At 47.9% G+C, this 23,822-nt stretch overlaps 1 protein-coding gene across 1 annotated transcript in view; it reads right to left on the bottom strand.

The window, feature by feature from the left end:
* KCNIP1 (potassium voltage-gated channel interacting protein 1) overlaps positions 1–4,381 on the bottom strand; it is a 412,473-nt gene extending 408,092 nt beyond the window's left edge. The window contains exon 1 of the mRNA XM_077137631.1: positions 3,989–4,381. Within this exon, the coding sequence (XP_076993746.1) occupies positions 3,989–4,076 (88 nt within the window). The 5' untranslated portion in view covers positions 4,077–4,381. The remainder of the gene's footprint in view (positions 1–3,988) is intronic.
* Between the last annotated feature and the right edge of the window lie 19,441 nt (positions 4,382–23,822).

The following is a 23,822-nucleotide window of genomic DNA, read 5'->3' as shown; positions in this document are numbered from 1 at the left end:
CTGAGATTATCAGTCCATGGCAGCAAAAAGATGAATGCTAAGTGAGTGCTTATTATTATACAGGGAGCATGAGGTGCTTGGTTAATCCTATAAGGTGGGAATTAAGCTTTCATTTTATAGAAAATAAGTCCAGAGAGGGGAGAGATCCAGCACCAGGTTTCCCAGCCAGTGTATGAGGAACACTGGGTTATCTACCGGCAAACAATTGCATCCTCCTGCAGCATTAGTGGTTTGCTTTTTTTTTTTGAAAGCAAGAGCGACTCTAAATTTTGGAGAAATCCAGCATGTAGAACAAATCAAAGTAGGGTAAGCCACAGTGTCTCAGCAGGCAGCAATGCTTGCCTGCGATGCCAGAGGACCCAGGTTCGATTCCTGGTGCCTGCCCATGTTAAAAAAAAAAAAGTCGAAGTAGAACCTGTAGGTGAGGGGGTGCCAGAACCCTGCTCAACCAGCATTCCCCCTTGAGAACAATTTAAACACCCTTCTGTAGAGGCTAAGAAAGTTCTGGACAATCCTGAATGCCTTAACTGGCCAGAGGCTCACCCTGTAGCCACAAACTCAGCCCCTGCAGTCAAGTAGAGTTCAGAGGCCCCTGATGAAGTACTTCTGTGACCCGGGCTTCCTAGAAAGCTCTGACTTCAAGCACCAGCTCAGGGACGCTGGTCCCGAGCCAATGTTGGGCTGTTTCACTCATTTAGTGACATCTATAAAGCACCTCCTGTGCACTGGGCACCATGCTAGCAGCAATAGCTACGGGGGGAGCAAGAATAAATGTGGTCTCCCAGAGCTTAAATGCAGAAGATAAGACAGCCATTGGTCAACAATTCTGAAAGGATCATAGGGTCACAAATCGTGAGCAAGACTATGACGGATAAAGCTCAACATCAACGAGATGATGAAGACAACTGCTCAGTTCATTTCTGCAGCAGAGCACCGAGGAGAAATCAGGCCACCTGTGACCAATGGGGAAGGCCTCTGGGGGAAGATGGACAAAGTCCAGGACCAGGCAGGACACGGAGGGGTGACCTTGGGCCTTCCTTATTCTTCAGTGTTCCCAAAACTGCTAACAAACAGTAAATTGCCCAGAACCAGCAGGAGGTACCTGGCCCAATAGACTCTTTACTTTCCTCGGTCCCATCAGGGAATAAAGAAAAATCCCTCTCCTAAGGGTTGGATTAATGTAAATCTAGGCCTCAAGGCAGTGAATAAAGAATAAGTGAAATCACAATTAAAACCAGAAATCATTAAGCAGATGCAATGTATCCAGGTAGGGTCGAACCTAATTCTAAATCTAGGACAGATCTATATATTAGGAGGTATTTTCTAGAGACTCCAAAGACCTCTCTTCCCTCCCTTGCTCCAGGCCTGGCCCTGTTCCCATTGTAATTTATTTAAAAAAATATTTAGCAAACTCCCAGGTTGGTCAGATTACCAGCTGCCCTGACTATACCTGGCACAAAAGCAGGGCTGGGTAAACCCTGGGTCCGCTCTGCTGAGCTGAGTGAGGCCAAGGCCATCAGGAGAGTTAAGACCAGAGTGTGTCCAAGCCCAGGAAGTCCAGGCAGCCACACTCGGTGCCCAGTTTCAGTCCCCGTGGAGCCCTTTTCTTGTCACAGGCATCAAGCACCTTCCGCCTGCCCAGCCTTGCCCCTCCTTCCCATCTGATTTAGCTTCCCCTGTCTTGGAGGATTCCCCCAGTCTGCTCTTGTCATCTCTTCTCTGTGCTCCTTTCAGCCCGTAGGCTTCCCTCCTGGATGAGTCTAAAGGCTCATCTCCAGGGGATGGCTGTGGGTTAGGTCTGTGGTCCTACCCGCTGGCAACCTCCTCGATGGTGGGCTTGGGTCTTATCTGTCAGTGTGTCCGGTGTGCAGTGGCGGGTTGTGCAGCACAGAACAGGTGCTCAATAATGAATGCTGAGCAAACGAGTGTAGGCAAATATGCAGAATAAAATTTCTTCATGCTCATTTATTCCAATAACCGTTGTCTCTCTCTTTCTCTCTCTCACTCTCTCACACACACACACGGATTACTGTGCACACACTCTCTCTCCCTTACTGCCTCATTGCCTCACACTCACCCCTCTTGCTGCATAATGTCCTCCTGTCATCCCTCTCTCCCTTTGACGCTGGGTATCAGCTAAACTAAAGAGCTTCTGACCGGGGACCCTGCAGGGAGGATGGATCTGGACGACGTCCATCGTGACCCTAGACCTCTCCCTCACAACTGGTTACTGCATCCTACTTAGTAAACAGATTCTGGTTCTGAATTTCATGAGATCCTTAGCAACAGTTCTGGGGGTAGGTGGGTAAGGTAATGTACTCTTTACATATGAGGAAACTGAGGCTCAGAGAGGTTGTGCCTTGCCCAGGGAGCAGAATCAGGGTTGGAACCTAGTTTCCTAAATCCAGGGCAAAGTTCTTTTGGCTGCACCACCCTGCTACCCAGCATTTCTGGGAGGTAGCAAGGAGAGCATTCTGCCCTCATCCTTCGTGTCCTGAGATCTTGGCATCTGGCACGCATGAAGAAAACCCCTCAATTTGTCTCTGAGGATTGAATGGAAGTCCTCTGAGCAATCTCCTAAATCATGCACTCTCTCCTTCTCCCAGAAGTAAAGCCACCAATAGCTGCTGCCTCTCTGGGCCCCTCACCACCATCCATCCCACTCCAGGTCTCCAGAAATTCTGCAAGGCAGCCTGACCCCCAGCACTGGGTGTTCAATTCACTGAGGCTGCTTATCCTGGAGGGGCAGCCCCTGTTTCAAAAAACGTAATAGGGAAAGAAAAGGAAGGTCAAAAACATCTGAAAAAGACGATAAGCACCATCTCACCATCCCCCCTTCCTTCCACCATCCCCTTTCATGCCACGTGATTTGCACCAAGCCAGGTCCATTTAGCAGTCAGGTGTGCTAGCCTTGTCATTAAAGTAGTCTGTACACAGTCTTTATCTTCTCTCATCATCCCGTTTTTAAATCCTGATAAGGGTTTGTGGACCTCCTTCCTTGAACATCCTACCTGCTCTTCTCCCCCAAAAGACTCTTTCCTCCTGAAAGAGGATATGAATATTTAAAGATCTTTTTTTTTTTCAGCCAGTGAAACCACATCATGCTGATGCACACCCTTTAAATGATATCTCTGGAAAGTTGGCCAGAGTCTCGGGGAGGGCCTGCTTAGAGCATAAAATGGGGGTCAAGAGGTAGGGACGGCTCTTGAGACGTCAGTCACCCCTTTGAAGTGGGGGACCATAGCTGTCTGCCCCATCCTGGGGCTCATCGATTCCCATACGGTCCCTTCAGGTCCACAGCGGCCCTTTCTGGGTTGCCCAGATAATCATCCCTGCAACCTGCCTGCACCCCACATTCTTGGAGGAGCAGAGAAGACGGGCATCCACACGGGTGTGAGATGCAGAGGGACAGGGATCAAAGAAAGCAGAATGATGAACAAATCCCAGAAACTCAGAACCTCGGGCCCCCATGAGAGAAGACTCTCAGCACGTCGACACAGAAGTGATTCAGGCCCTGCGTGCTCACCGTGCCCGGTGGGGGCCAGCCCCGTAGCCACCTCCTCCTGGCCCCCTCCAGCATCTCTGCTCTGCAGAACTACTCACAGCCCACCGCATCACAGCTCTCTCTTATCAACAAGACTCGACACTCCGTGGCTAACTTCTTGAAACTCCAGTCACGCTAAGCCGCTTCCCATGCTCTGGAAAGGGTTCTGTCTCTCTGCCTGCTTATAACCAATCAGCCACACACCACCAACTCCATTTCCAAAGTTCCAGGCAATTACAGCTGGCTGAGCTCCCTGGCATGGTGCCTGCTTGCTCAAAGCCAGGACCCAGGTTATCAGCAATCTCAAATCCCAGCCACCGATTCCCAACCAGCCTCTTCGTACAACAGGGCGAGCTGGAGCTGTCACACTTGCCACCCAGAGGCAAGGCCACCAGCCAGGCCACATCCAGACAGAAAATCGAGGGTCAAGTCCAGACTCCCTACCTTTGCTGAGTGTCCCAGTGATGAGCTTAAAGATGGTCTGGGCAAATTTCACAAACCCAAGCTTGCATCTTTTGGAGCAGCCGCTCATGGTGGCAGAGGAGAGGTGGGCTCTGCTGTCAGCACCCAGAAGGGAAGACACCCCACCTCGATTGCCCCTGGAACTTGGAGCCAGCCTTGGTGAACCCTGTGAGCTGGGTGAACCCCAGAAGCCTGGTTCCTGGAACAGCACAGCTGCCTCTGCAGTGAGTCCAGCTTCTGCATCCAGAGAGGCTGCAGGGCACGATGTGTGCTTCCTTCCTCCCTCCCTCCCTCTCTCCACCCTCTCCTGCTGTCCGCTCAAGTTCTCACCACAAGAGGACCTCAGGATGCCAGACGGCACTGCCAAAGCTCGGAGGGAACCAGGAACCCAGGAGGAGACCGAAACTGAGCAGAGCAGGGAGGGTGGTGCTGGAGCGTTCCCAGGCTTCGCTGCCTGTCTTTCTTACATGGCAGTGGTAATGTAGCAATTAATACTCCAAGGGAGGGTATTGCTACACAGAAACTCTCAGCTCCACTGCCTCCCGCGCCAGTGCTTGCGCTCTCTCCCACTTTTTCCCTTCCTGCTTAATCTAATACATCAATTCTTTCTGCCTTGATCAGTCAGGATCAGGTAGAACTACTCACAGAGCAGGAAGCCAGTGGAAAGTTTGCAGGCAGGCTCTGGGTGCCCTGGTTTGCATTGCAGAGAAGTGGAGCTGAGTGGGGACCCTGGGGAAGCCAACCTGTGCACGCACCTGGGCGGGAACCAGCTCAGCCCCTCGTTCCCTCTAAACCAGCTCAGAACAGCTTCCTGAGTTGGAACTGCGGCTCCTGGGTGCTCCAGACTCAAAGTCAGACTGTTTAGTTCCAGCTTCCGCTCCTCCAGAAGAGGCACAAACCTGCATTCTGTTACCTGAAGGAAAGGGCCCCCCACCCCAATTATGGCTCTTTTGCTTTAGAAGACGTTGCTCAGAAATGCTCAGAAATGATGAGATTCACACAATTTAACTACGGTGCAATACTCTTAATGGCAAAACTGCAAGGCAGGATGCAAATGTGAAGCCTGCTAATGCTTCATACGATTCTGGCTGCCATTCAGAATCCCAAACTGCACGGGTTGGAAGGGACCAGAGGGGGCATTTCCTCCAACCTCTACACATTGAGTGCCTGAATCTCCATCCATGACACCTTCTGTTTACTTTCCTTGGTGACTCAGAAGTTCCTGAGAGCCATCACCTGGGGCCCCACCTGAGAGTGCACTGTGGCTACAGGTGAAGCCAGAAGGAAATTTACTGTAACCTCAACTAGGACATGCCCCAAGGACGTCTTGCTTTTCTCTCCCATCAGCTTGTCTTCTTGTCATCTGCTTCTCTGACTCGTTTCTGAGTCAGAGAATAGAGATGCTGGTTGACAAAATGCCGGACAAAGCAGAACTCCTGCACCAGGCCTTCCCCGTGTTCTTGGCATCATGTAGAAGTGAATCTCCTAGAAACGAACCTCCTCTTGGGGTGGCCACAAAGAAATTTCTGCTCCGAGAAAAGGTTCCAGAGTCATTCCAAAACTACAGAGCCTTTCTCCAAGCGCCTGAGTGGCTTATCCTCCTGACTCACCAGCATGCTGTGAGTCACAATATATGGAATGGAATGGACTCCCGACAGAAAATACCCCACGGAGCTTGAAATTGCCACATTATTCATGCATTGACTTAAGGAGTTGAAGGTCTCGGTTAGCATGAAATTTTGGATGTTAATGGCATTTAGTCTTTTACTTCCTTATTGACTCTTCCAGTATTTAATAAGCTCCCAGAATGGAGGAGTAAATGAACACCCAAGATTCAGGAAGCATTAAGCACCCAGGATGCAGGGAGCAATGAGCACCCAGGATGCAGGGAGAACTAGGGATCCAGGATGTAGGAAGTACTGAGCACCCAGGATGTAGGAAGCACTGAGCACCCAGGATGCAGGAAGCACTGAGCAAGCAGGATGAAAGAGGCACTAAGCAAGCAGGATACAGGAAACATTGAGTACCCAGGATGCAGGAAGCACTGAGCACCCAGGATGTAGGAAGCACTGAGCACCTAGGATGCAGGAAGCGCTGAGCAAGCAGGATGCAGGAAGCACTAAGCGCTCAGGATTCAAGAAGCACTAAGCAAGTAGGATACAGGAAACATTGAGCACCCAGGATATAGGAAGCACTGAGCACCTAGGATGCAGGAAGCACTGAGTACCCAGGATGCAGGGAGCACTAAGCATGCAGAATGTAGAACTGCTGATTTATGAAAACTAAGTAGACATGATCCATGAATAATTGGGCCTTACAGTGTAGTTAATTCATTAAGATATTAAGCCCCTATCAAGGATCAGTTTATTTGCAATAACTACAGGGACGCTTGTATAGGGAGTGAGATCTTGTTGGTTTATATAGGTTAGTGTGATGCACCGATGTATCTCAGAGTAATCTGGACAGAAGATCAAAAAGTATTTGCAAACTCATCTTGGGAAACTGGGAGAAAATGTGAAAATATTAAACTTCCCTGCCAGGGGAAGACCTGTTATTCTCACAGTACTGGGGACTACCAGTTTCATAGGCTGAGCCCTTGATCTTGAGCTTTGTATTTATGAAACTTATTCCTGCAAAAGAGAAACTAAGCCTACTTATAGTTATGCCTGAAAGTCACACCCAGAGAACCTCTTTTATTGCTCAGATGTGGCCTCTCTCTCTCTGAGTCAAGTTGGCAGGTGAACTCACTGCCCTCCCTCTTATGTGGGACATGACTCTCAGTGATGTAAATATCCCTGACAACGTGGGACTTGACTCCCAGGGATAAGCTGGGACCTGGCCTCATGGAATTGAGAAAGCCTTCTTAACTAAACGGGGGAAGAAAAATGAACAAGAATAAGTTTCAGTCACTGAGAGATTTCAGAGTTGAGAGGTTACCCTGGGTGTTATTCTTATACACTATATAGATATCTCTTTTCAGGTTTTGGTGTATTAGAATAGCTAGAGGGAAATGGCTGAAACCATTGAACCATCAATCAATCCAGTAGCCTTGATTCTTGAAGATGGTTGTATAACTATAGAGCTTTTACGATGTGACCATGTGATTGTGAAAATGTCGTGACTGACACTCCCTTTATCCAGTGTATGGACAGATGAGTAAGGAAATAAAGACAACAAATAAATAAATAATAGTAGAGGATAGGGAATATGGGGTGTTTTGCATGTTCTTTTTCACTTTGATTTTTATTGCTTTCGGAGTAATGAAAATGTTCAAAAATTGACTGTGATAATGAATGCAACAGCTATATGATGATATGTGAACCACTGATTCTATACTTTAGATGGTTATATGGTATATGGATATATCTCAGCAATTGCATTAAAAACAAGAATTAGTTTAACTAACTTTTCCTTTGCAGAATCGTAACAGAATTATCTTAGTGGGTTTGAGACACAGGGCAGGTAAGTGTTAAGAAGGGGTCATAGAACCCTACCCGGTAGGCAAGGAGCAGCAGGCAAGCGTCCTGGACACCAAGGAGGGGACTAATTAGAAAGGTTTAGAGAGAGGAAGTCTGGAAAGGATGACAGTGTGCCCACCTGGTTGTTTTACTCGGGAGAGTACCACCCTCAGAAGAAAAGAAAATACTTGCAGGATATAGGAAGCTCAGCAGGTCCCAGCTGCTTCTCTCTCGTCCCACCAGAGGGACACAGAAAATTGAGGGAACAATAGCTGTGACTTAAGTGACATTCACTGACCCGGAAACCTGCCAGAATCCTGCTGGAGGAGTCGTTCCGAGAAGGCTGTCAGCACATCTCACAGGAGGTGTCCAGGGAGGGTCTGCATTTGGGTTCCAGCTTAGGAATCTGGAATCCTGGCAGTGGTCAAATCGGAGGAAGGAAAAATGGCACCTGCCACATGAGGGATTTGGCGACTTCAATGAATGAGCACCCCATCCTCCTGCAAAGTCTGCCATGGTTAAGAGCACGCATCTTTGACAAGGTGTTTATTTACTCACTCGTTCTTCACACCTATACTGAAAACATGCAATTATCCTGGGCTCTGTTCCAGATGTGGAGGATGCAGTGGTGGATAAAACAGGCAAAGGCTCCGGGTTTATAGAGTTTTCATTCATGTGGTGGAGAGACGGACAGGGTCTACAAATGCTTCTGTACCCACAGCAGTGCTCTGAAGAAAAAGAAAGCTGGTAAGTGGATGGAGCATGTCAGCAGTGCCTAATTCTCTAGGGTCGTTGGGGAAGGCTTCTCTCATTAAAGTGACACTTGAGCAGAGATCCCACTCCAGCCAGACAGCTCTCCTGGGGGGAAAAAGACCAGGCAGGGCAGCACAAACAGCTAGTGCAGAGGCCAAAAGAAGGGCAGAGCGCACTTCTAGGGTCTGCAGCTTAGTAGCTGTTAGGTCAGCAGGTCGGGCTCAAGGAGCCTCAGTTTCCTCCTCTGTAAAATGGGAATAATAATCCCTAACTGATAGAGTTGGGGGGTATTAATTATATTAATGTGCTTATAGTGTCTGGCACATAGTAGAGCATTTCATTTGTCACTGAGGCCACAGCAAGTGCAAAAGGAGGTAGAAACTGAGGAAGGATAGGAAGGGTAAAATTAAGTAGAAGACGTAGAGGTTAAGTCTCAGGATCACTGAGCCAGGTTCCAGTTTTTGTCTTCTCTCTTAGGAAATTGAATGCTCAGCATTTGAACTCTCCTCCACTCTCAGCACAGCACCAAGCATTTGAACTCTCAATCTCAGATAAATGGCTCAGGACCAGAGAGGGTGAGCCTTGTCTAAGATATCATACAGCAAACATCCCCTAGAAGTGTGAGCAAGGTGTTCAATGGGATGGAATGTTCCATATTCCCAGCAAAGGAAGGCAAGTCAAGCCAGTGTTAAATTCGTGATGAGAGAGTGCTGGAGAGACTCGGTCTCTGCTCGAGAAAAGTGCTAGTCTGCAAATAAGGAACAGCCAAGGCCACGGCAGTGAAGGAGAATTCAGGGGGCACCAGGGAAATTAGACCATCAGCAGGTTTGTAATTAGTTGGCCTCTTTGTCACAGATGCGCATTACCAAAAGGAACTTGGGAAGCCCGAGCTATCTCTCCATCCGAAACCATTTACAATAATTTTCACATGCCAGTTCCAGGAGGAAGGAAGATGGCACATGGGTGTGTGTGTGGGGGGGGGGGGCGGGGCCCGAGATGGATTCTGGGCCTGAGAGACTGTGCTGAGCTCCTGAGTACAAGGCTGAGAGAGGACAAGCGTGTTGATTTCAGGAGACGGAAAGGCTGTCCCTATGCAGTGACCGCACCAGTCATTGCGTGCCTTCTCTGCGCAGGCTACTGTTCTAAAAACTCTGCTTTCCACCTGCCCTTATTATAGCCCTATGAAGTAGGTATTATTGCATAACCTATTCTGTTGATTAGAAACTGAGGCTCAGAGAGGTACAGTAACTTGCTGGTGGTCACACAGCTGAGGAAAGGCAGAATTCGAATTAAAGATCATTTGACGTTTGACTCGAAAATTCATGGGATCATATTTTATGTTTTACCAGGGTTCAAAATGTAAGCAACTGCCAGTTTTAGGGATTCATTTTGCCTTAATGGTGAATGAAACAAAACAGCTGTCCCCTATAATCATAAACTCCCAACCTGGTGAGCATTCATCTGTCCTGGAAGGAATTTCCTCTGTGGCTGCGCCTGTGGGATGTGATGGGAGGCTGGGAGGGAACGGGGTTGGGGAGGGGGGAGAGGCCTGGTTACACAAGGTATCAGTCACAGCCCAGTCACGGGACAGAAGCCACACCAGTTATTTAACAGAGAGATTTAGTATAAAGACTTGTTAAGCAGATATTGGGGGACCAAAAAGGCTTAAGGAGGCTCTGAGGAGTCACAGAACTCATAACCGCAAGGAGCAGCTACTGTCTCTAAAGATGGGGAAACAAAGGGAAAAGGATGGGTTCTTCAGAACTTAGAGGCTTGAAGGAGGCACCCCATGAAGCTGAGACCCAGACACCCGAGGAGGGTGCCAGCCTGCTGGTGCTGCTGTACCTGAGGCTGAAGTTCTATAAGGCTGATTATAGGCATTTAAAATAATACTAGAAATTGGAACCAGCTGCTGCAAACAAAACCTACCGCTGCTGCCAGGGTGAAGAACTGTTGCTGCAGGGATGCTGGCAGGAGCTGTAAGCAGACTGGAAGGAACAAGCCTCCTTCTTCCAGTTCACAGCCTCTCTCTCCCCCTATTGGCCGGGCCTGTGGTGAGGCTGTAGGCAGGGTGGATGTGGGATTTGCGGAGTCCCAGCTCTGGCATTTCAGAGTGCAGCCTAGAAGTGAGCACTTGAAGTTGAGTGAAAATAGCTTTAGTAATCAGCACAATCTAGACGGATTCGTCCCTGCTAAGATTCTAGAATCCTTTCTCATTCACTCACTCATTCATTCATTCATTCATTTGACACATATTTACTAAACACCTTCTATATCTGGCACTAGTGATAGTCTGGTGAATAAGACAAAATCCCTTGCAGAAAATGAATTTTAGAACTGGCATGGTGGATGGGGCAGGGGGGATGGAATGCTCATTAATAAGGTGGAGAAATTTAGTTAGTGAAAATACTCTGAAGCAAATAAGAGTGTGGCCAGTTAGTGTTTCATAAGCACCAAGATAGGCCCCAAGCTCTCCAGCCAGCTCATTAAAGGACAACTGCAACAACAAAAAAAGGGCATCTTCCCCCCAGCTGTCGATCATTTAAAAAATAGTCACCCTGTGGGTAGGAGAGTAGCTCAGTGGTAGAATTCTCACCTGCCATGCAGGAGACCCGGGTTCAATTCCTGGTCCATGCACTTCCCCAAAACAAACAAACAAGCAAACAAAGAAAAAACAAATTAAAAAGTTTTCAACAAATGGTGCTGCAATAACAGGATACTCACATGGAAAAAGAATGAAATGTGACCCCACCATATAGCATACAAGATAAAAGGAAAAAATAGCCACTTTGATCTGTTACTGTATTGCCAGATGCTGTACCGGATGTTGTATTTTAGGATTAACTCAGGTCTTGTAACAAATGTATGAAATAAGTAGTGTTATTTATTATACCCATTCTACACATGAGAACGTGGAGATTGAGTGACTTTGCCCCTGGAAAGAGAGTCAACAGTTCTGATGACTGACTGAAGAGAAGTCTAGAAGAAGGGAGGGAGTCAGTAGCCACCAGAACTTCTAGAAACACAAAGAGGAATGGTCTAAAGAGGATCAGGTGAGGAAGATGTGTCCTTTCAGATTCCATGTGTCTTAAGGAGAGAAACATCCAACTGGGAGATGGAAATGAAGGTGAAGAACTCAGGGGAGAGGCAGGAGCTAGAATTCTCATAAATAAATTATTTGTGTTGCTGCTAAGGAAGAAAACAAATGTGGCATCCCAGCAGGCTGAAAATATTAGCATTTAAATACAGGTTTACACAGGTGGGTTAAAAAAAAAGAAGGCAATTTCCTAAGAATTAAATCAGATTTTGTTTTTCCTTTAAGTCGTAGAAAAATCAGCTCTGCTCAAGTGTGGTCCTCAGCAAGGAATTCTGCCTTGCTCCTGGGGCACACTAACTCTACGTTCTCAGTGGGACTCCATGTCTTCTGCCTGTTATAATTATGAGAAAATGATGTCTGAGAAGCAGAGGGTGATTAATCAGTTAACTGTTTGCTGGAGTTTCTAAGTTCATTTGTGCTGAGAGCAGACCCTGCAGGCAGGGAACCTCAAGTTGGGGTCCTCATGCACTCTGCACTTAACTGGGTCAACAAGCCGACAGGGGTGGGCCCTGGCTGGGGCTGGAGGAGCCCAAGGGTTCGCTAGAGAGCTGGCGAGAAGGGGGTGTGTGCAGCTGTAGGTGCTTCCATGCAAAGATAGGAGGAAGTCAAGGTTGGTCCTTGCAGCCACTTTTTTTCTCTTTCTGGTGACCCCGAAAGCCCAGGGTCTTCATACCACCCCATTTCTATCCATTAAACGGCTCTGTTCAATTCCATCTCCTTCTTCCTCATTATACCCTAGGCTAAAAACTGGACACAGCCCTGGAGGCCTGTGGGGGGCTCTTCCGTGTGCGTGCCAAGAAGAAAGAAGAACTTGTTTAAATTGGGTACCAAGAGCCTTCGGGCTGTGAACAACAGAGACAAGCTGAACCAAGGTATGCCTGTGTCCCCCCTCTGTCCTCTAGAGTCCCTGAAATCAACAGCCCCACAAAGTGCAGGGATCAGGGCCAGGACCATTCCTAGAGACAGATTGATTCTGGATGCTTCTTTCTCTAATGTTCCCTTCAAAATATACCACATCCCATGCTCTATGACCCTGCTCATTCCAGAAGGCCAACTGGCCTCTTCCATATTCTCTCTCTCAATGAACGGCATCATCCCAGCCCTCTAAGGCACCAGGGGAGAACATCCGGAGCCATGCTCAACGCGCCCTCATCCTATCCCCTCCATCTCCGACACCTGTTACTTCTACCTCCAAGGTACCACTCAGATCTGCCCATTTCCTACTTGCCCACAGCGTTACTTTGCCCTGGCCCCCAACACCTCTCCTAACTGCCCTAACTGTCTCCATACTTTGCCCCTTTCCTCTTCATCTTCCATTTATCCACTAAGGGGATTGTTTTAAGAAATAACTCAGATTTGTCTCACCCTCATTAAAATCTGTCAGTGGTGTGCCACTGCCCTCACAGTACCTCCTGAGCTGCTTGGCTGGGCTCTTGAGGTCCTCCTGACTGCTGGTTATCTCTCCAGGTTCATCTAGAAACATCACCATTTCAGGCCACCAACAGCCAGACCCTCTGCCCCGGGTTTGCACCAAGGCTTCCCCTACACACAGACTGGCCTTCTGGGAAACTCATACTATTTCTATGCTTCAGATTTTAACTTCACTTCTTTTCCAGGAAGGCATCCCTGGGCCCCCGTGGCTGGGTTGGGTGCCCCCTTTCTCTGCTTTCTTAGTGAATTTCTATTTAGTATCTGTCTGGGTGATTGTGCTGGTTTGAAACTGTCATGTTCCCCAGAAAAGCCATGCTCTTTAATTCTGATTTTCGGGTGGGTAGAATCTTTTTGATTAAGTTATTTCCATGGAGATGTGACTCACACAATTGGGGTGGGTCCTTTCAGTTAGATGGTTTCCATGGAGCTGGGTCTCCACTCATTCAAGGTGGGGTTGTTTACTGGAGTCCTTTAAGAGGGAACCATTTTAGAAATGGTTTTGGTGTTTGGAGACGCCAAAAGAAAATGCCCTGGGGAAGGTCATTTGAAAGAAGAAACCAGAAGAGAAAGCTAAGAGGCGCAGCCATGTGCCTTCTCAACTGACAGAGAAGCCTCAAACATCATTGGCCCTTTCTTGAGTCAAAGTATCTTTCCCTGGATGCCTTAGTTTGGACATTTTTATGGCCTTAGAATTGTAAACTTGTACCTTAGTAAATCTCCTTTATAAAAGCCAAGGCATTTCTGGTATATTTCATTTCTGGCAGCATTAACAAACCAAAACAATGATGAACAAATATTTGCTGCTCAATCCCCCATTGCAGCACTTACCACTCTCTATTTTAATTATCAATTTTGTGTCTATCTTTCTGACTGGTTTGTGAGTTTCTGGGTCAGGGTCTGTGTGTGTTCTACTACCATCTTCCCCAGCACAGGTGTTGTGCCTAGCCCAGGTAGGCCGTGAGCTGGTGCTTGTCAGATAACCTTGGAGGGCTACCTTTTCCTAAGGAGCATATTTGTATCTTAACAAAATCATTCTGTGGCCAACTCCTTTGCAGGAGTTTTAGACCTGGGGAAAGATCATTGTGACTGTGGGGAAATGATGTTGGAGGCCATTGAGCAAGACCTGGGCAAGGGGGTGGATTTCCTGTTATAACTGAGGGTGAGCCTGACTTTGGTGTAACCCAACAGTCATGCAAGAGAGCAGGGCTTCTCCAAGTGTGATCCATGGTCCATCTGAATCACAGTTGGTTGGAAGGATTATAAAAATGCTGATTCCAGGGCCCATGCCCAGGCTCCCTGGGGCTGAGCAGGCCCAGGAACCAGCATTTTACCAGGCTCTTGGGTAATCGCGTGCTGGAATTTGAGAGCCTACGCACTTGAGCCGCGGGCTTTGGGTTTGAGCATGTTCTAAGACCCTCAGCTGGGGCAACGTTCCCTGAGGAACAGGGATGCTGGCCTGTTAGTCCTGCCACCCCGGAACCTGGCACAAAGCTGAGAGCAGAAGAGGGGCTAAGAAAGTTGACTGGATGAATGAATGAATAGGTGACACCTGGAATCACACATCAGCTTCTGACCGGATAGGGGTATTGACAGCCATCAGGCCCATTGAACATCCATAGAGAACGATGCTCTCACCCCTTCTGTAAATGATACTTTTCCTCGTCCTGGAACCAGCAGGGCTGATAACTTCAGGCTGTCACAGAGGAAGAGGACATGCATTTGCACATCCACTAAGTGCCAAGCTGCCAAGTTCATCTTCCTTCTCTCACTTAATCCTCACCACAGCCACGTGAGAGGCGTTGTTTTGTTTCTTTTACAGATGAGGAAACTGAGGCCAGACGGGTGAAGTGACTCACCCCGGGTCACAGGGGCAGACTCGGGTCTGCAACTTCCTGACCCTGTCTGCAGAGCCGTGCCCCTGCCCACACGCAGGCCCACATTTCCCAGGGCCTTTCTCCGGCTGTAGCTTGGGCTTGGGGTCATTGTGTTCTGGGGAAGTTGCCAGTGTGTCTTTCCTTTTCTCCCTTCTCAGGAGCTGCAAACATTGTAGGATGGGAGTGGAATTCAGAGAAATCAGTGCAAGATAAGATGGGACTGAGTGGGGGACAGGGAAGAAAAGAGGAGACAAAGTGGAGCTGCCTGGGAGCGTTCCATCAGGGAGTCAACGGTAGTGGAGGCAGAGAAGGTACCCCAAACCTTAGCCGGCTTTTGCAGAGATGGGGGAGGTCCTGGAAAAGTAGGGTCAATGCCCCTGACATTGGAAAGTGCCTCTCTCCTCCAGATCCTGCCATAAAATAATAAATATTTAATGATGGAATTTCATTTAACTTCACAAGAAGAAGACTTCTCTTCAGTGGAGAGTAGGGGTGTCTTCCCAGAGCTCCACCCTTAGTGTCTTGTGATAAATACATTTACATAATTGTTAGGGACTGCCTTGGTTAATTCCTTCCCCTCTGTTTCCATTTGCTAGAACTGAAGGATGCAATATACCAGAAATGGATTGGCTTTTATAAAGGGGATTTATTAAGTTGCAAGTTACAATTCTAAGGCTGTGAAAATGTCCCAAATTAAGGGGACCTTCAACAAGAAGATACCTTCTCTCAAGAAAGGCTGATCAGGTCCCAGAGTTTTTCTGTCACGTAGGAAGGCACATGATGACCTCTGCTGTCCTCTCCCGGCTTCCGTGTTCAAATGTTCACAGCTCATTCTGCATCTCTAGAAGTCTGTATCTTGGTTTCATCTCTCTGCCTTCTGCGGTGGCTCTGAGTGCTCTCTCATAAAGGGCTCCAGGACAGGATTAAGACCAACCTTGAATGGGTAGGGTCACATCTCCACAGAAACAACCTAATCGAGAGGTCCCACTCAACGATAGGTCTGCCCCTGCAAGATCGGATTCCAAGAACATGGCTTTTCCGGGGTACGTAACAGCTTCAAACCATCACACCCTCTTTGAGTGAACGTTTACTAATCTGTAGAATGGAAGGTGTAACACTTACCACACAGAGGATTGCCGTCAGATTTCAATGAGCTCAAAGAATTCATTCTCATCATCCCGCAGAGATGCTGGGGCCAAGAAAGTGAAGTGGGAAACCTTTCTCCATCTACTCTTTTCATCTCATCCTTCTCCCTACCCCCACCCCCCCATCTCCTGCACAAACCTTCAGTTCCAATCAAACTGGCCTTCCAACCCAGTGCAGCCTCTTCTCCCCAGGCCTCCTCCAGCCCCTGCTCTCAGCTGCACACACCTGCCTGGGGAGGCTGCTGCTCCTTGTCCCATCTCCTCACTAACCTATCTGCTTCCCCAATGCAGGATCTATACCTGCCTTATGCAATGCTGTGTCTGCCCAGGCCTGGCCCATCTCCGTGGGTCTGAGATGTCCAGTTGTACTGATGGGCATATAAAGGTAGACTCTTTTGTGGATCTATTTATTTAGTACCATCCTCCTCCACTGTGAGCTACCCCAGAGTGCAGGGAAAGTGTCTCTTGCATTCACGCCTCTATACACAGTACATGCACAGAATAATGAATGAACTCCACTCTCCCTTGGATTCCAGTGCTGGGCTTGGAGATTTTCTTGAGAAAATTGGTGATCAGATCAGTAGTCTGGTGAGACCTTGGGGACAGAAGACAAAGGGAGACAAGCTCCCTATACCAGAGACCCAGGAAAAGAAAGTGTGGAGAGAAGCTCCTTACTGGGTTCTCCACTCCCAACCCTGTCTGCTGGGCCCCTGAGCCTAAGCCAAATGGCCAAAGGTAAATCCCATCCCTAGGCCAAGGAAACCAGGAGGCCCCTGCAGAACTCAGAAGGGACTGTATGGAGGCATCACTTCCATGGCTGAGAGACTGGGGTGGGGTTGGGTCTACCTCTATTCCTTTCTGCCATTATGCTCCTCTCCTGCTCAGACCCTCCTGGAGTTTCCAACCACCATTCCAGCAAAGTCAGAGGTTCTTAACTGCACCATCCGCCACATGTGGTCAGGATCTGGCTTCCTTTTCCTCCTCATTTCCTTCCCCTCCACTCCTTTACTCCTTTCCAGTCTCACTGGCCCCCTTGCCATTTCAGGTTGTTCTAGCATGTTCTAGACTCAGACCTTTTGCATTGCTCTTCCTGGGCCTGGAACCTAAACAAGTTCATTCTCACTTTGTTCAGGTCTTTGTTCAAATGTCACCTCTGCAAAGAGTTCCTCCAAGAACTCCATCTGAAAACACCCTACCACGTTCTCGTTCCCTTCCATGGCTACGTCTTTCTACCTAGCTCTTATTCCCTAACTCCATAGTCATATTTGTCTGTCTGAAGCCTATTCCCCAACTGGAAATCAAGCTCCAAAAGGACAGGTACTTGGTCTGTTTCCTTCTCCTGGGTCTGCAGGGCCAAGGCAGCACCTGGCTCTGAACAGTCGTTCAGTTAGCATATGGTGGATGAGAGGATCATCACCTCCTCACTGTTAGAGTAGGACCTTCCATCCTGCCCCACCCTTGGGTTCCAAGATGTTCTAGCAACCAAGCTCTTTTAAGTATAATCATCCTAATATGCTTGACATTTCTGTGTGTCCAGGGTAATTGCATAGTTTCAAGCAATGCTGAATATGGATGGTAAGGGTTTTGGAGCCCATGTAACTTGAATTTAAGTTGCTGCTGCAAACACCTGTTAACTGTGTACACCTAATCCATTTTATCCAACTCTCCAAGCCCTCATTTCCTTACCTTTAAAATGGAGATAATCCTCCTAGTTATCAGAATCCATGCAGATGTTAAACATATAGGGTAACTGACTGCTCTGGTTTCCCCAGGTCTGAATGGTTTGCAAGGATGCAGGACTTTCCATGTTAAAACCAGAACAATCCCAGGCCAGTGAGGATGCCTAGTCACTCTACAGGGCTTTCACAGGTGAAGCCCCTGCTCACAGCAACTAACTCCCCCCCCCCCCAATGGCAATGATGAGAAGAGAGAATGTGTGCTTTTACCAGAAATTCTGGACTGCTTTCAGATATTTGAATACTGGCATTTTGCATTTTCCTACATGTATTGTCACTAACTGCCCCCCATCCTATGTGGCACCAAGGTCTGCTGTCAGTAGTATTAAAAAAAGTAATGAGGGCGGGCCATGGTGGCTCAGTGGCAGAGTTGTCGTCTGCCGTGCCGGAGACCTGGGTTCAATTCCCGGTGCCTGCCCATGCAAAAACAAAAACAAAAAAAAGAGCAACTCATCAGGGATGCCCAGTCTTTTTTGTTTCTGTCATTCCTTCTTCTCTCCCTCAGCCCTCACCTGTCAGGGGCCTGTTCCCACAGATACATTCATGGAGACTATGGCAGCTGGCCCTGACGATCACCCTGTGCTCAGAAGGACTGTCCCTCTCCACGTTGACAGACACACATCCAGAAAGGGAAGAGGAAAGTCACATGACTGAGGTTGAACCACTGGCAGCTCCAGCTCTGGGCGGAAGTCAGAACAACTGCTCTCAAAATCCGTCCTCAGACAGTGATGGAGGGAACTCCAAAGAGGAAGAAGCATTTACTGGTTAAATAAGAGTCCCTTTAAATATTCATCCCCATTTTGGTAATTACATCAGCGCCTCGAGTCGCTGGAAGTCTTGGGCAGATAATGGGCTTCCTGGGACAGCAGGGAATTTGCATCAGGCCCCATGGTGGGGTGTTGAGTGGGAGCTGCTTCCCACACTCTGTGTAATGCTCACGGCAGATCCGAGAAAACCACCCCTTGTCATCGTGCCCAGCGCCTCAGATGATGAAACCAGCCATTGTGTTCAGAGAAGGGCAAGAGGCATTTGGCATCCCACCGGCAAGTCTTATACCTTTTTGGTGGGTTTGGGTCATGCTTCTCCAACTAGCTTATACAGCCCCCTGGCCCGCAAACCACCCCTTCACTGGTTATCTCTCTCATGGCAGGGAATTGAAATCTTTTACTTTTGCATCACCCTCACATTCCTATAGGCAAAGTAAGCCCCTCCCTAGCCTGTCTGAGCCTCAGTTTTCTTGTCTGTGATAAAGTCATAAATATAGCTTCCAGGTCAGGTGTATGCAGGTGAGGAGTAAATGAAATAATATATAAAAATTTGATTTCTGGATTGTAAATTGTTATACAAGTGTTAAGTGGTGTACTAGTCAAGAGGCAGAGTGATTCGTAATGGTTATAAGCTCAGTTCCTACCACTTCCAGCTATGTGGTTTTAGACAAATTAAATAAAATCTTAAGCCTCAATTTCCCCCTCTGTAAAAATGAAGGTAGTAATAGTACCTATATAGTATGATCGTTATATTCAATGAGAATGCATTTAAAGACTAGCACGTAAGTGCTCAAATAATGGGAGCTATTATGATGATGGATGCTATTGTTATGGTTATTATAATGTTGACCATAGACCCCATTGTACAGATAAAGAAGCTGAGACCCACAACTGGCCCTGCCAGCATGTTCTGATCCCACATGGAGTTGCCTTGAGTCTTTAATGATGATGATGAGTCTTATCTCCTTATTCACCCACTCACATGGCCCTCTTAAACCTATCCCCAGCCAAGAGTCTGAGTGATAGATAGCTTGGGCCTCAGAGTTTCTAGGACCCAAAGGACTGGGCACTACTGGACCTGGAGGAGTTTCCAGAGTCCCCTTAAATCTATGGTTTCAGCTTAGGTTGGAAAGATCTGGGTCCTGCATACCCTAAAGTGTTGGTGAAGTGCTACATCACAGGACAAATCTTTCCTAAGACACTAGCATGTAGATGGAAAATATTTGAGCTTAATTCCCTGCCCTTCAAATGCAGAGCCAAGGTCCTTGACTACAAGGGAGCACAATGAGGACTGCTGGGTCCCCTCTCTGATGCCCTTCACCTGGTCCCCTACAGCAGCTCCCTCCCATCCCTCGGCCACTCCACTCTCCTGCCTGACTGCGTAGGAGGTTCAGAAATAAATGAAAATGTAGTGGAGAGAAAGGAATTATTACCCCCATCAACTGGCATCCAAAGTCCTCTTAGAGAAGGAATTATCTCTATTGAGCATATTGAGTTGAGGTCCTAAACGTCACCTTGATAAACAATGGTTAAGAGAAGACACGAGCAAAAAAAAAAAAAAAAAAAAAAAAAATTAGCTGTACTTCTCTGTTTTAGAAACAAGCAAGAATTTGGGTATGGGAGATTGCCGGGGAAGACTCGGGAAGAAGGAGAGGGAGGCTGGACTCAGGTTATTGGAATAACTAAAGGACTTTTGGGGCGCATACATGTCTAAAATTCAACTCTTTAAGTTGTCTGAGTGGCTGTGAAATAAAGCCCCTCTGTCTCCTCAAACCTCCCATGAAGTCTGTCACGCATAAGAGACGTGCCAGTTTATTTGGAAAAAATGGGAATTAAAGGAAGTGATTGAATTACCAATTCAGGTGGATTTGATGCAGAGTAGGACCAGTTCATGCAGAAAACCAAACAGGTCTGCAAATTGGCCTAAATCAGTGGAAACAGGTGCTCAGAGCTGGAGGCTACTGGGAAAAACCCTGCACCACCCTCCTCTACCCACACACAATAGCGCAAAGACCGGGAGAGGAAGGGGCCCACTGCTCCGGGAGGGGAAATTCTGGCAAAATCCATTTGAATCTTAAAAAATAAGCCATCTCCCCTTCTGGGTTTCAGGGTAGGGGCAAGTGTGGGGGGAAAAAACCTAACATCTGCTTGCATGCTTTACTTCCTAAAGTGCTTGGCATATTTTGTTCCTTTTCACCCCAGCATTTTTAGTTTCAGTCTTCAGACAAGGAAACTGCAGCCACGGGAGGTCATGGGACTTGCTCAAAGTGACACTGGCTGTGTCTGCTCCCCGATTCCACTGGGACCTTTGCTGACGCAGCAGAGCCCAGGCCACTGGCTGCGACAATCTCTAATCGTTAGGATACTAAGTGGCTCCAAAAATACTGTGGGGTGGCTTCCGGGAGGGGAAGCTGAACCTAGAAATGGGGCTTGAGTCCAGTGTCTGCTGTGGCCACCCACCCCAGCCCCCAGCCACCACCACGAGGTAAGCTGGTGGAGGCCACTTGAGGTCAGACCCCAGGGATCTGCATGTGCATGGCTGGGGGATTTCAGGTTCAGGGGCAAGGACCTCCGAAGAGTGAGCATTCCAAGCTGGCTCTGCCGGGGAGAAGTTGCTACCCTTGGCAGTTCCCAGAAGGGGCCATTTTGGACCAGGGCGGCTCTCAGAACTCACTCCATTCCTGCTGAGGAGGAAAGTCTGCAGGATCCTAGGACCCAGGGGTTTTCTGCACTTCCCCCATCTCCTCACTAGAGGGAGACCAAGCTCCCCACCTTCTGCCCCCTTGGCCAAGCACGGCCTCCCTCGTGCCCCAGAGAGGATGTGATTGGGGTCTGGGAAGGTCTCCACAACAGCCTTTGGAAAATGTTCTCAAGAATCGCAGGCAGCTAAGACTGCATTTGACTGTGAATCGAGTGCTATTTCTGCACAGTTTGCAAGACCCTAACGACCATCTTTTATATCCCACCTTCTACCTGCTCCACCATCCCTGGGTTCTGGGTTGTTCTCAATGAACCCTGCCAAGTACAGAGTCCCAGGGCCATGGCGCAGAGACAGGAGATGGGAGAGGCAGAGGGCCTTCGCTGGTGCCAAGGTCACCGTAAAAAAAAGTCCCCTTCTCTGGAGAACAGGGGATTTTTCTGGGACCTCTTGTTTGACTCCACCCAGCCACCCAATCTTTTTACAGACATTGTCTGTCCAGCTATGACCGGACAATGACAGTAAGTCCCATCATCCATCAAGGAGGCGGTCTGAGTGGTGGTTAGACCCGAGGGCTCAGAGGTCAGATTATTTTGTTTCCAAATCTTCCCCCAACTAGATGAGAGCATCAGGAGACCAGAAGCCTTATTTCTCTGGTCTACCACAAAATGCTCAATGCCTAGAATAGAGACTAGCACACAGAGAGCATTAAATATTTTATGAATAAACAAGTAGCTCCAATCCTTACTGCTTATTTAATCTTGGACCATTTACTTCAACTTTTTAAAGCCTCAGTTCTTTCCTCTGTAGAATGGCATGAAAACATTCTTGCCAGAGTTTTGGTGAGGGTTAAATGAGAAAAATCCACCTAAGGCACTCACTGCTATTATAACCTTTCAGCAATCATAGCTAATGTCTAATTAGCACTTAATATATACTGGGCACTCTTGAGATACTTTATCTATATATAAACACATAATCTTAGTAATCTTCCCAAGAGGTTGGACCTATTATTATCTTAATTTTAGAGCTGAGGACATCAAGGCACAGAGAGGCCGAGCAACACATCCAATGTTAGTTTGCTGCTAAATGGTGCTGGGACTAGATTTTAAAACCTAGGCAGTCTAACTCTGCAGATTTGCTCTTCTACTTAGACATTGCTTGCTAAGAGTCCTTCTGAATCACCTTCTCTGCAAACTATGATGCACTGTTTTGGGTTATTTCATGGGAGAGGGCATGGCAAATCTCCTGGCCATTGTTTGCTGCATCTGACACTTACCTCCAAAACCTACAACCAAGAGCACCCAAAAGGTGATGGAGAGGAGTTGCCTTCTCTGGAGAGGAGTCAACAATAGGTCGCTGAGTGTCTGAGGGGGGTCTGGCCAAGAACCTTGCTGTTGAGTGCAAACAAGAACACTGTTAAGGATTGAATCATGTTCCCCACAAAGACATGTTCAAGTCCTGACCCCTGGTCCTCTGGTCGGGAACTCATGTGTAAATGGGATCTTTGAGGATGTTATTAGTTAAGGTGAGGCCAACCGAATCAGGATGGGCCTTAATCCAACATGACTGGAGACTTCAGAAGCAGAAGAAACTGGCCACAGTGACAGAAGTAGACCGAAGGACACAGATGACCATGTGAGGAGGGCAGAGATTGAATTATGAATTGCTGGCAAGCCACTGCTAGAATCCTACAGACTTCAGAGAAAGCATGGCCCTGCTGACGTCTTAATTTAAAACCTCTGACCTCCAAAACTGTGAGACAATAAATTGTTGTTTCAGCCAACTGCTCTGTGGTATTTGTTACTGCAGCCTAAGCCAAAGGGCTCAAGGAGTTTACAGTTCTCTCCAAGGAGGTCCCAGCCTTGGGAGGCCATCAGACTCTCCCAGGTCTCTAGTCAAAGAGCCTAGTGCTCACCCCAGCCCGCAGATGCTGAGCCCGTAGGTCTGAGCTGAGACTCTGGAATCTGCATTTTCAGCAAGGGTCCTGGGTAATTCCAATGCAAGTGTTCCTCCCAACTCAATTTGAAAGGGTGGTGGGGTGGGGGAGGGAAACTCTAGCAAATGGGTACATACCTTAGTGTTAACTACTAACCAGGAGCAGGGAAGGTCTGCCAAAATGCCAAAGGGATGTCAGTCTTGGAGGTGTCCCTGCACTCTCATTTCCCAATTTTACACACACACACACACACACACACACACACTCAGGCCCCATCCCTATGGCCTGCCTTCCAAACAAAGTGCCGAGCTGGTTCCAAGGCAGCCGCCCAACCTTGCCCTCAGGATAAAGAACACTAAGCCCAGAAAAGGGCAGGAGTAGGGAATTTGGGCTCCTCTTCATGTACCTGCTTCTCCATCTCTCTGTTTCTATCGGGGAGAGAAAATTGCCAACTAATTGCTCCTTGGCAACCCCTGCTGGTCCTCAGTCATTCCTTTTTTGCTTCAAGATCTTGCTTAGATTATAATTAGGGGTCAGTAAATTTTAACAGGGGTTCCGTGAGCAGCCTAGAGCCTTCATTTTTCAAAGGTTGCTTCTCGCACCCTGCACATGGCCCTGGTGCTGGCTTCCCCTGTTGTCTGTGGGTGGCAGTGGTGGGGCAAGGTCCCCAAGTCAGGAACCCAAGCCCACAGCAACTCAGCCTCTTAAAGGTGCAGGAACAACTGTAACATGCATTTGGCACTTCCCATGTGCCAGAGACTTGGCCAGGCAGTTTCTAAGCCACATTTTATTTATATCTGCTTTTGGAGATTTGTATTTCCATTTTTTTACAGATAAGGAAACTAAGGCTCAGAGGGACGATAACTTGCCTGAGACCCTACAGCTGGTAAGTAACAGAGCAGGGACTCAAAGCTCCAT

This window comes from Tamandua tetradactyla, chromosome 20, assembly GCF_023851605.1.
Source record: "Tamandua tetradactyla isolate mTamTet1 chromosome 20, mTamTet1.pri, whole genome shotgun sequence".
Lineage (NCBI taxonomy): Eukaryota > Metazoa > Chordata > Mammalia > Pilosa > Myrmecophagidae > Tamandua > Tamandua tetradactyla.
The sequence above is the reverse complement of the archived record's forward strand: the minus strand, read 5'-3'. Positions and strand labels throughout refer to the sequence as shown.